A 13,128-nucleotide genomic window follows, 5' to 3' on the forward strand; every position below is an offset into this window, starting at 1 on the left:
AGTAAATGCGTCCATGCAGTAGATTCTATACAGTCTTGTGTCTCTTACTCTAATTGGATTAATGGCTTGCCTAGCATTTGTGCCGCACTTTGGCATATTTACTGCTGGCTGGCCTCCTGTTGCCACCACATGCTCCGCTGGTCACTTGGGCCGCACACTCTTGACATCTCCAATCGTGCATGTGCCATAGGTACTGCAGCCAATGCCCTCAGTTAGGCATGCGCAATGTTAGGAACACACAGCCCAAGAGATCAATTGTACATGGGCTGATTAAAGCATGGAACAGAAGGTCAGGCAGGAGTAAACATGCATCAAAAAGAGGGAGGAGGTGAAGCGTGCCAAAGTGTACCACAAATGCCAAGCCACTACCCTTCTTTGATCTGGAATCTACTGCACAGACGCTTTTACTAGAGCTACCATGCTCACAAGGGGCCAGCCACCTATACTGTCAGAACGTCCAGTCTGGGTGCTGACAGATTCCCTTTAAGTTCCTAATTCTCAGCTTCATCTGGTCCAGTGAGACTCATTTTCCTTAAAGAGGTTGGCCACTTTATAGTAAAATAGGTCAGTACAAAGTATTAGTAAGTGTACTCACTGTATATACTGACAGCAGCTCCCTGTGTACCTCATAGAGCTAAAGAGCAAACACTCTTCACCAGGCTGTGCTGCTCTGCTCTGTTTTGTTTCAGTCCATAAAATGGCCGACATGGAGGAGCACGTGACCATGCTCTGTCCACTGTGTCCTCCATAGACATATACAGGCTCAGTGGTGGACACTGGGGGGCGGGGCCTGGTCACATGCTCCTCCATGTCAGCAATCTTATGGACCAAAACACCACAGAGCAGGGCAGAGCAGGGGGCTCTGATTTTAGCTCTATAAGGTACACAGGAAGCTGCTGTCAGTATATACAGTGAGTACAGTTACCAATACTGTATACTGAGCAATTTTACTATAAAGTGGCCAACCCCTTTAACCTTAAGATGTTTTTTCTTTTTATAAAAAGAATGTTGTAGTTTTGTTTTTAACATCTTATTCAGTTGTTCACAGTTTTGCAAGATTTCATACTGAAATGTGTTACACTGATATCTTGGGGGGAAAAAAGTACATAAAAAAGTTTACATTTATAGTAAATGTAACGGACATCTCAATAAAAGGATGGTTATAACTTGCGTTAGTGTTCTGACCTGTTTTTAACGTTATCTTTTCTGGGGGGTTTTGGAAGTGGACTAACAAAATACTGCCATTCCTACATTGGATTTTTTATTTTTTTTTACATTGTTCACCGTGCTAGATAAATAATAACATTTTACAGTTTAAGTAAAAACGCAATAATCCTGGCAATATAGCTTGGCTGTTGGCGGAAGAGGAAGAGGGCAGCATGGTTTCCACATAGAGATGAGCGAACCTTGAGTATGCTCGAGTCAATCCGAACGATCATATGCCGAACGATCGGGTTCGGATGGACTCGAACATGCTTGTGGTTCGCTCATCTCTATTTCCACAGCCTTTGGAACGCATTATGAACACATATGTAGAAGCAAACCCTTGAGATGCACCTTGATTGGAGTTACCTGTGGTACATTCCGTTGATTGGAGATGAAAATAAAAAAAATAGCCAGCACTCCACTAACATTTGTTCACACTGTGCAGTTTGCATGCTGCCGTGGCTAACAAACAGACAAAAACAGAAAGAATACAACAGCAACTGTTGTACACACAATAAAAACCTGTTCTAAAGATTTTTTTTTAATGCGGTTCTTAGCAAACCATTTAATCAAATAGAATGTACCATCTCACCACACCAAGGTGAACCCCAGAGAGATGGTCCCTATAATAGCAATGGCCTCACTTAAACTATGGGGGGCATTTATGAAAGGTCCGCCCGAGGTGTATGTCAGGGAGAAGGCGTAGATTTGCCTCTTCTCTCTGGCGTACGCCTGCCGTATCCCCCGCTCGCCCGATGGGTGGGTGTGGCCTCCTCCCATGCCTCATTGTCATGATATAGCAGGTGTAAATCACGATCCAAATTTTGGTATGTTGGGCACAGGTTCGGACGCCCCTCCGGATTCACTAAAAGGGGTGCGCCTCTTAGTGAATTCGGCCGGGAAAAAGCGTCCGGGGCCTAATTCAAGTATACAAAACATAGGATCTAACTAAACACATGATTGGAGATGATCTGACACACCCCTGTCTGTATACGACTGTGTTTCCATGTATGCGTTCGGAATGGGAACCATGCCCCAGCTCTTTTTTCTAATAACTATGCAATGTTTCTTGGATAATCGGTAACATTGCGCAGCTATTGGGTGGAGAGAGACATGGTTTCCACACCGTGTGAATCGCATTCCAAACACATATGCCAAAAGCTGGTCTAAGATCTCACAGCTGACAATCAGAGATGAGCAAATCTTTCGGACTTTTGGTCCGAAAGCAGTTCGCTCTATCGGCATGCCTGTGATCCCGGGTGCATAGTTGCGCTCCTGGGAATATGCGGCCAGGATATTCCAGGGAATCGATCTGGAATTCCCTGGAATATCCTGGCAGCATATTTGCGGGATCGCAACTATGCGGCCAGGATCACAGGCATGATAATAGAGCACAGATGCCGTCGGACCAAAAGTCTGACTGTCCGCTCATCACTACTGACAATGCATATCACAGCAAGAACCAAGCCAGTAGGGAGAAAGAACTGCCTGTAAAGCTCAGAGACAGGACTGAGGGTCAGATCTAGGAAGGGGATACAAATTTAGTAGGGCCTGAATACTTGTATCAATGAATACGTGTAGCAAAGATTTCTCACTTTGTCATTATGGGGTATTAAGTGCAGGATGATGGAGGGCATTTTTATTTTAGTCTGTGTCCATAAAGGGATTTTCAAGGCTAAATTTGTTAATGGACTATTTAATAGGTGTCAAAGTTAGGCCCACCAGCTGTTGCAAACTGTTTTGTAACAGTTGGAGGGCCTGAGTTTGACACCAGTAGATATAGTGGTCATCAATATCAGATTGATCTGGTGCCCACACATCACCCTACTGCTGCTTTCCAGAGCACTCAGCACTCACATATACAGTGAAGGGAACTTGGAGAAGACAGCGCCATACAGTGCGTAGTGGCCATGCTTGGTTACTTCAGCTCCGCTCTAGTTCATTCTGATTCTTCACGAGCTGCGTTTACAATTGGTGTAAACCTCTTTCTCTGAAATAATATTTTGTATAGTGATATATTACAATATAAATGTGATAATAACATAACAAGTTCTGTTGAAGACCTGGGCAGATGGCAGCTTTTGAGTTATCTTGGCCACCCGGATAGGACGTCACCTTATTGCCCGGCTGCAGTCTGACGCTCCTGCTGGTCTTCGCCAAAATGGCGGCCTACTCGTACTGTGTTGTGGCTAGTTTTCCCTCTTGCGTTCTGCCGTAGTTACCCGGCTGCGGCTGGTGACGTCAGTGCCGCAGCTTTGTGTGCTGGTGAGTGAGATGTGTGTACCTGCTGAATGTCCAGCTGTAGCTACACCGGGGAAACAGTGCGGCGCCGGGCTCGGTATGGGGGACGAGCACGTCTGAGCAAGTGGCTATAAAAAGAAAGAGCGGCTCCAGTGCCACTATCTAATACCAGAAAAGGGAAGTATGTAGGCAGGCGGTACAGTGCTGGGTATATGAGAGGAGGGAGGTACAGTACTGGGTATATAGGAGGAAGGAGGTACAGTGCTGGGTATATAGGAGGAAGGAGGTACAGTGCTGGGTATATAGGAGGAAGGAGGTACAGTGCTGGGTATATGAGAGGAAGGAGGTACAGTGCTGGGTATATGAGAGGAGGGAGGTACAGTGCTGGGTATATAGGAGGAAGGAGCTACAGTGCTGGGTATATGAGAGGAGGGAGGTACAGTGCTGGGTATATGAGAGGAGGGAGGTACAGTGCTGGGTATATAGGAGGAAGGAGGTACAGTGCTGGGTATATGAGAGGAGGGAGGTACAGTGCTGGGTATATGAGAGGAGGGAGGTACAGTGCTGGGTATATGAGAGGAAGGAGGTACAGTGCTGGGTATATGAGAGGAGGGAGGTACAGTGCTGGGTATATAGGAGGAAGGAGGTACAGTGCTGGGTATATGAGAGGAAGGAGGTACAGTGCTGGGTATATGAGAGGAGGGAGGTACAGTGCTGGGTATATGAGAGGAGGGAGGTACAGTGCTGGGTATATGAGAGGAAGGAGGTACAGTGCTGGGTATATGAGAGGAGGGAGGTACAGTGCTGGGTATATAGGAGGAAGGAGGTACAGTGCTGGGTATATGAGAGGAAGGAGGTACAGTGCTGGGTATATAGGAGGAAGGAGGTACAGGGCTGGGTATATAGGAGGAAGGAGGTACAGTGCTGGGTATATGAGAGGAAGGAGGTACAGTGCTGGGTATATAGGAGGAAGGAGGTACAGTGCTGGGTATATGAGAGGAAGGAGGTACAGTGCTGGGTATATGAGAGGAGGGAGGTACAGTGCTGGGTATATGAGAGGAAGGAGGTACAGTGCTGGGTATATGAGAGGAGGGAGGTACAGTGCTGGGTATATAGGAGGAAGGAGGTACAGTGCTGGGTATATGAGAGGAGGGAGGTACAGTGCTGGGTATATGAGAGGAGGGAGGTACAGTGCTGGGTATATAGGAGGAAGGAGGTACAGTGCTGGGTATATGAGAGGAAGGAGGTACAGTGCTGGGTGTATAGGAGGAAGGAGGTACAGGGCTGGGTATATGAGAGGAAGGAGGTCAGTGCTGGGCATATGAGAGGAGGGAGGTACAGTGCTGGGTATATGAGAGGAGGGAGGTACAGTGCTGGGTATATGAGAGGAGGGAGGTACAGTACTGGGTATATGAGAGGAGGGAGGTACAGTGCTGGGTATATGAGAGGAGGGAGGTACAGTGCTGGGTATATGAGAGGAGGGAGGTACAGTGCTGGGTATATGAGAGGAAGGAGGTACAGTGCTGGGTATATAGGAGGAAGGAGGTACAGTGCTGGGTATATGAGAGGAGGGAGGTACAGTGCTGGGTATATGAGAGGAGGGAGGTACAGGGCTGGGTATATAGGAGGAAGAAGGTACAGGGCTGGGTATATGAGAGGAGGGAGGTACAGTGCTGGGTATGTGAGAGGAGGGAGGTACAGGGCTGGGTATATGAGAGGAGGGAGGTACAGTGCTGGGTATATGAGAGGAGGGAGGTACAGTGCTGGGTATATGAGAGGAAGGAGGTACAGTGCTGGGTATATAGGAGGAAGGAGATACAGTGCTGGGTATATGAGAGGAGGGAGGTACAGGGCTGGGTATATGAGAGGAGGGAGGTACAGTGCTGTGTATATGAGAGGAGGGAGGTACAGTGCTGGGTATATGAGAGGAAGGAGGTACAGTGCTGGGTATATGAGAGGAGGGAGGTCAGTGCTGGGTATATGAGAGGAAGGAGGCACAGTGCTGGGTATATGAGAGGAGGGAGGTCAGTGCTGGGTATATGAGAGGAGGGAGGTACAGTGCTGGGTATATGAGAGGAGGGAGGTACAGTGCTGGGTATATGAGAGGAGGGAGGTACAGTGCTGGGTATATGAGAGGAGGGAGGTACAGTGCTGGGTATATGAGAGGAGGGAGGTACAGGGCTGGGTATATGAGAGGAGGGAGGTACAGTGCTGGGTATATGAGAGGAGGGAGGTACAGGGCTGGGTATATGAGAGGAGGGAGGTACAGTGCTGGGTATATGAGAGGAGGGAGGTACAGTGCTGGGTATCTAAGAGGAAGGAGGAACAGTGCTGGGTATATGAGAGGAGGGAGGTACACTGCTGGGTATGTGAGAGGAGGGAGGTACAGTGCTGGGTATATGAGAGGAAGAAGGTACAGGGCTGGGTATATGTGAGGAGGGAGGTCAGTGCTGGTTATGTGAGAGGAGGGAGGTACAGTGCTGGGTATCTAAGAGGAAGGAGGAACAGTGCTGGGTATATGAGAGGAGGGAGGTACAGTACTGGGTATATGAGAGGAGGGAGGTACAGTGCTGGGTATATGAGAGGAGGGAGGTACAGTGCTGGGTATCTAAGAGGAAGGAGGAACAGTGCTGGGTATATGAGAGGAGGGAGGTACAGTGCTGGGTATCTAAGAGGAAGGAGGTACAGTGCTGGGTATATGAGAGGAGGGAGGTACAGTACTGGGTATATGAGAGGAAGAAGGTACAGGGCTGGGTATATGAGAGGAGGGAGGTACAGTGCTGGGTATGTGAGAGGAGGGAGGTACAGTGCTGGGTATATGAGAGGAGGGAGGTACAGTGCTGGGTATATGAGAGGAGGGAGGTACAGGGCTGGGTATATGAGAGGAGGGAGGTCAGTGCTGGGTATATGAGAGGAGGGAGGTACAGGGCTGGGTATATGAGAGGAAGGAGGTACAGTGCTGGGTATATAGGAGGAAGGAGGTACAGTGCTGGGTATATGAGAGGAAGGAGGTACAGTGCTGGGTATATGAGAGGAAGGAGGTACAGTGCTGGGTATGTGAGAGGAGGGAGGTACAGTGCTGGGTATATGAGAGGAGGGAGGTACAGGGCTGGGTATATGAGAGGAGGGAGGTACAGTGCTGAGTATATGAGAGGAGGGAGGTACAGTGCTGGGTATATGAGAGGAGGGAGGTACAGTGCTGGGTATATGAGAGGAGGGAGGTACAGTGCTGGGTATATGAGAGGAGGGAGGTACAGTGCTGGGTATATGAGAGGAGGGAGGTACAGTGCTGGGTATATGAGAGGAGGGAGGTCAGTGCTGGGTATATGAGAGGAGGGAGGTACAGTGCTGGGTATATGAGGGTTGACTTTTTGGGAAATATAAGTGTAAGCGGCAAGACTGTATAGTAGGTCTCCCAACCCTACACACTATACACCCATGGTCACCCTGATGGCACACTGGGGACGTGCTGTCAGTCTGTATGATAAACAGGCTGTCTGGAAAACATGGATACAGTCATACACATGCAGCATCGGACTGGGCCACCGGAGGATCCTCCTGTAGGCCCCAGTCCCCACGCTGATGCGACGCACTGACTGTCGGGCGGCAGGACCCACTGACAGTTACAGTGCTGCTGCGGGCCCCCCCCCTTGCCAATCCCTCTTGTGACCGCAAGCAGTGTCTTGCTTGCGGTTACAAGAGGCAATCCGGCCCCCAGCTGACTCTCCGCTCCCTAGAGGGGTGTCCCAGGGATTCCCGGCCGCCGCATGCATCAGGAAGCTCTGTGTGTGCCGGGGGCCGGAACTTCCAGTACAGGGAGCGCTTGTTACCGGAAGTACCGGCCCCAGCGCACACTGAGCTTCCTGATGAGTGCGGCGGCCGTGAATCCCTGGGACACCCCTCCAGGGAGCGGAGCGTCAGCTGGGGAAGAAGAGAAGACAGACGGCGGGGGAGCAAGTGGTTAGGTGAGTTTTTTTTTCTTTTTATCTGCACAGGGGCAATCGATAAAGGGGCTAACGGGGACATCAACAGGGGGCATCTATAAGGGGGGGCTAACGGGGGCCATCTATAAGGAAGGCTAACAGGGGGCATCTATAAGGGCGGCTAACGGGCCATCTATAAGGAAGGATAATAGGGGGCATCTATAAGGGGGGATAACGAGGGACATCAACAGGGGGCATCTATAAGGGCGGCTAACGGGCCATCTATAAGGAAGGCTAATAGGGGGCATCTATAAGGGGGGATAACGAGGGACATCAACAGGGGGCATCTATAAGGGAGGCTAACGGGGGGCCATCTATAAGGAAGGCTAATGGGGCATCTTATAAGAGTGCTAATAGGGGGCATCTCTCAGGGGGGCTAACAGGGGGCATCTATAAGGGTGGCTAACGGGGGGCCATCTATAAGGAAGGCTAACGGGGCATCTATAAGAGTGCTAATAGGGGGGCATCTCTCAGGGGGGCTAACAGGGGGCATCTATAAGGGTGGCTAACGGGGGGCCATCTATAAGGAAGGCTAACGGGGCATCTATAAGAGTGCTAATAGGGGGCATCTCTCAAGGGGGCTAACAGAGGGCATCTATAAGGGGGGCTAACGGGGGGGAACATCAACAGGGGCCATCTATAAGGGGGGCTAACGGGTGGAATCTCTAAGGGGGGTAACAGGCCATCTATAAGAGGGAATACACAGAGGGGGACATATACTATAAGGGTGATCCCCCACTAAATGAGGGTGTAAAGGGGCCAATACAGATGTGCAGTGTGTATAGAGATAAGGATGGTGCCAGAGTGTGGAGCCTAATATGTCTGTCTGGCAGATTCCGTGGATTAGTGGCTTGGAGAAGTTCTAATGGCCCAGGGCAGATGGAGAAGATGAAAAGGGAAGAACTTTGATCAGAGAAGACAACCCCTGTGAGTCACCTGATGTAACTGCACTGTAATTTATATGGTGTACAGAACCTGTGTAGTGCTGGTAGGGGTAGATGTTTTTGTTCTATCCCCTATTAGAGATTTTCTGGGGTCACTTCCCTACACTGAGCCCCCAGATCTATATATTCTGATCTCCCACAAAGGTTGTCCTCTCAAAGACTACAACTCCCAGCATACCCTGAGAGCTGTATAAATGTAGGGTGTTCTGAGATTTTTCACAGATACAGATAAATCCAGGAAAGGACGGGATCAGCATGTTGTGTCTCACTGGTTCTATATAGGTGGGCCCCAAGGATCATTTCCTTTGGTGGACCCCAAGTACCCCAGTCCGACACTGTACACATGTCCATGGGTTCCAGGGCTGCATACAACTACTTTAACCACCGCTAATCAAATTCTGACTAGTGTGAAAGGGGACTATGATCCTGTGACAGTGGGGAGAGAAACATCAAGGTACATAAGGGTGGTGTGGTATAAGGACTTTCAATGACATTTAGATGGTGGGGTGAGACAATGCTCAGCCATGTGCTTTTCTGCTCATTTTAGTAATGTCTATGAAATATCAAAGGCGTCCAGAAACACCAGCTACACTTACAGTGACACTGTCACCCCCTTTTTGCATTTTGACTTCTCTACACAGGTGTAATGAGTAAATTTAGCAGTTTTCACACCTTATTTTATATCATACCTCATGGTGCTTGTTCCCATAAAAGTGATCTTTTATCATCTGCGGATAGCGCTACCTGGGTGGGGCTTCTTGACTGAAGCGCCACTTAGTCCTGCCCCTCTGTGACGTTATAGCAGTCTATTCCCTGCCCCCTTGGCGGCCATTGGAGCAGGCTGGCCTAAAGGTCTAAGTTGGCCCATACCAAAGGCCCCCAAGGGGCGGGGCCTACAGCGCTGATGTGGGTGGGGCTCAGTGGCACTGCTGCTGTGAAGCCCCGTCCACCTAGGTCAATCTGCGGATAAATTAAGATCACTTTTTACTGGAACAAGCACCATGACGTATGATATAAAATAAGGTATGAAAACTGCAACATTTACCCTTTACACCTGTGTATAGAAGTCAGAATGCAAAAAGGGGGTGACAGTGTCACTATAAGTGTAGCTGGTGTTTCTAGACGTGTTTGGTGTTTCAGGTAAAAACTCCAAAGCAATGTACCTGATGGCACATTCCCTTTAAAATTACTTGCATGTAACTTATTTACAGTGGTCACCGCAAAGCCAGCACCTTCATCCTGGAGCAGAGGCCGGACTCCAGCTTCCGGATGGAAAAGGAAATGAATACTAAAAAGATACTGAACCTCACTTTGGAGATCATCTACCTGCTGACAGGGGAGGTGAGAGATTCTCGAAGTCACGCATCAGAACATTGGTGGATCGGTTCTTATTTTAAAAGGCTATCTTACAGAAAAAATCCCATTTACATGAAGGCCCTTATTTATTAAAACCAGAAAAACACTTCCTCACATACATTTAGTTTCCTCCATATATCAGTAATAAAGCACTGGCCCTATTAGATAAGGATGGTTTGGCACTGTTTGGCAGTTTGTTTCTGACTTGGAAGAGTCCATTGTGTGGGGGGAGATCTGTGCTGTTCTTTTCCTGGATGCTGGATGACTGTATATGAGCAGCAGTGTAATGTAGATATCCTGTGTAATGTAGAGAAGGAGAAGAAGTCATAAGTAGTGTAGTATTAGCCTTTGTCCTAAATGTGGTGTTTTCTCTCTGGGAGAATATTTTGTGTTTTTCTTTACTGTGCTATGGCTGCAGCAGGCTGTGTGTGCGTGCGTCCGCATGTGCTATGGCTGCAGCAGGCTGTGTGCACGTGTGCTATGGCTGCAGCTGGCTGTGTGTGTGCACTATGGCTGCAGCAGGCTGTGTGTGAGCTATGGCTGCAGCAGGCTGTGGTTGTGTGCACGCTATGGCTACAGCAGGCTGTGTGTGTATTGTGCTATGGCTGCAGCAGGCTGTGTCTGTATTGTGCTATGGCTGCAGCAGGCTGTGTGTGAGCTATGGCTACAGCAGGCTGTGTGTGAGCTATGGCTACAGCAGGCTGTGTGTGAGCTATGGCTACAGCAGGCTGTGTGTGTATTGTGCTATGGCTGCAGCAGGCTGTGTGTATTGTGCTATGGCTGCAGCAGGCTGTGTGTATTGTGCTATGGCTGCAGCAGGCTGTGTGTATTGTGCTATGCTGCAGCAGGCTGTGTGTATTGTGCTATGGCTGCAGCAGGCTGTGTCTGTATTGGGCTATGGCTGCAGCAGGCTGTGTCTGTATTGGGCTATGGCTGCAGCAGGCTGTGTCTGTATTGGGCTATGGCTGCAGCAGGCTGTTTGTGTATGCTATTGCTGCAGCAGGCTGTGTTTGTGGGCTTTGGCTGCAGCAGGCTGTGTGTGTACATTTTATAGAGCAGCGGGGTACACAAGTTACCATATGTGCGTCTCCTAGCAACATCAGCCACACATTTATCCTGCAGATAAGTGATACTATTTATGATTTGTATTTTTTTTTAAAAAACTATATAAGCCCTTTAAATATTTTCTTTTCCCTCACTCAGGATTTCATGGTCGTGAAGAAATCCGGTGAACTCTTTGCATGCAGGATTTCTGCTAGTGTAATAGATGCCGCAGGAATGGCCGAAGATCTCATCACTTCTTCTGACACCCAGTTTTCTGAAAAGATCCTTAATCTGAGCAATAAAGTAATTCACCTACTTACAGGAGAGGTGAGCCTACTGGGTTATTATACCTGGACATACCAAGGTTGTCTCAATGATACTTTGTCGGTCACAGGTCACAATCTATTATATCTCTGCAGATTTGGAAACTTATAGACAGTGAAGATCTGCAAACCAAGAGTGAGAAGTACCTGGAAGAAGCACAGGGTATGTGCCTGTCCATATGATTGATGGACATATGTGGTGGCTTCTCTCTTCTCACTGTTTCCCCCTTTTACTTGCATGGTTCTATGCTCTGCAGATATTTGGTGTGGACACCACTATACACTACATGTGAACATGATGGAAGGCCCCTACTTGCTGTAGATGTTTCTTGTATTTACAATGTGAATTATGACATACTATGTTCAGGTTGTCTTCAGTTCCATTGTTTGTGTTTCTGACAGATGATTCCTGTGACGTGAATACTCCAGAGAGGTTCTTAAGCCCAGAAGATTGTTTAGAGGATGATGTGAGCAGCCCAGAGAATATTAGTCAGGTACCTGTACATACAATGCAGTAGGGGTGGAGGATCGAATATGTTTTCTCGATAGTAGTAATGAAAGCAGGATATTATAATAAATAAGATATTGCTTTAAAACACTGCCCCCTGGTTATTTACTGAGCTGGCAGAACAGTCAAGGAGGCGGATCCTATCGTTCCCTAGGCCCCAGCATTGTTACCCCTCACTGGGCAGTGTGTCCGCACCTTTGAAAAGTCAGCAACATGCGTTCTGCATTCAGCTTATTAAGCCGTGGCGGTGCTAGGGCGCAGGGAATGATAGGCCCCGCCTCCTTGATACCATTCATAGCTTGGGGGGGAAAAAACAGGCGGACATTTTTTTAAATAAAAACCTTCACAGGCAACAAAATTAAGTTGTAAATGCTTTTAATGATATTTATCCAGTGGTGCCGCCAGCTTGTTAGGTGGGCAGGGGTGCCAGATTCATTTAAGGGGGGGCCATGGCATCAAAAAACAATTATACCAAGACTCATAACTCACTAATATAAGGTTACTACTAAGAGTATTGGCTTCAGTGTGCATTTGCTTAATTTACTGTCTGACAGAAAGTTGTGTAGTTATGTTTTTATTTTTAGTGTGGTATTGTCTTCAATACCTGTTTTATAGATTCAGCTATATATTTCCCTGTACAGAACTCGGCTATGTAGTGTTTCGCAGTGTTTACCCATTGGCATGCCCCAGTCTTTTGGCCCAATTTCATGGGGCAATCATCTGAACAGGTCATTATCACCAAAACATTCACGTAAAGAGAGCCTCCCATCAGAAGGCTTGTAGCAGTAAATATACAGTGGATCTAGAACAGGTAAAGGTAAGTAGAAGCTTTTATTGTCCATGACTAAGGATGCAGTATTGCACCAGAAACGCATGGGCCATAGGCCAGGATACTGTAGACTGTTGTATTTGCACATTCTGCATTTTGTCTTCAGTAAATGCTTCTACTTACCTTTACCTGCACTGCATGCATTGTCTATTTGTTGCTCAGAGGAAAACATTCACAATAAACAAGTTAAAAAAATCAAATCGAAAATATACTTTAAGACTGGGTTCACACTACGTATATTTCAGTCAGTATTGTGGTCCTCATATTGCAACCAAAACCAGGAGTGGATTAAAAACACAGAAAGGATCTGTCCACACAATGTTGAAACTGAGTGGATGGCCGCCATATAACAGTAAATAACGGCCATTATTTCAATATAACAGCCGTTGTTTTAAAATAACAGCAAATATTTGCCATTAAATGGCGGCCATCCACTCAATTTCAACAGTGTGTGAACAGAGCCTTTCTGTGTTTTTAATCCACTCCTGGTTTTGGTTGCAATGAGGACCACAATACTGACTGAAATATACATAGTGTGAACCCAGCCTAAAAATACATGCAAATCACTGTGAGAAATAATTAAAATTCATACTGATGTGAAATCGGTGTGGAAGACAGAATCAGGCAATGCAGTATGTAATATGAGCCTCTGCTTTTTATGATCAACTGTAATGATTTGTGGGAAGTGACGAGG

General features: G+C 47.6%; 1 protein-coding gene across 1 annotated transcript in view; it reads left to right on the plus strand.

Annotated features, from left to right (window-relative positions):
- The first annotated feature begins 3,482 nt into the window (after nucleotides 1-3,482).
- Nucleotides 3,483-13,128, plus strand: part of LOC138800075 (zinc finger protein 585A-like) — a 63,877-nt gene continuing 54,231 nt past the window's right edge. The window contains exons 1-5 of the mRNA XM_069981881.1: nucleotides 3,483-3,544; nucleotides 9,586-9,715; nucleotides 10,934-11,101; nucleotides 11,194-11,260; nucleotides 11,500-11,591. Of these exons, the coding sequence (XP_069837982.1) occupies nucleotides 3,498-3,544; nucleotides 9,586-9,715; nucleotides 10,934-11,101; nucleotides 11,194-11,260; nucleotides 11,500-11,591 (504 nt within the window). The 5' untranslated portion in view covers nucleotides 3,483-3,497. The remainder of the gene's footprint in view (nucleotides 3,545-9,585; nucleotides 9,716-10,933; nucleotides 11,102-11,193; nucleotides 11,261-11,499; nucleotides 11,592-13,128) is intronic.

Source organism: Dendropsophus ebraccatus, chromosome 8 (genome assembly GCF_027789765.1).
Source record: "Dendropsophus ebraccatus isolate aDenEbr1 chromosome 8, aDenEbr1.pat, whole genome shotgun sequence".
In the NCBI taxonomy this organism is placed as follows: Eukaryota; Metazoa; Chordata; class Amphibia; order Anura; family Hylidae; genus Dendropsophus; species Dendropsophus ebraccatus.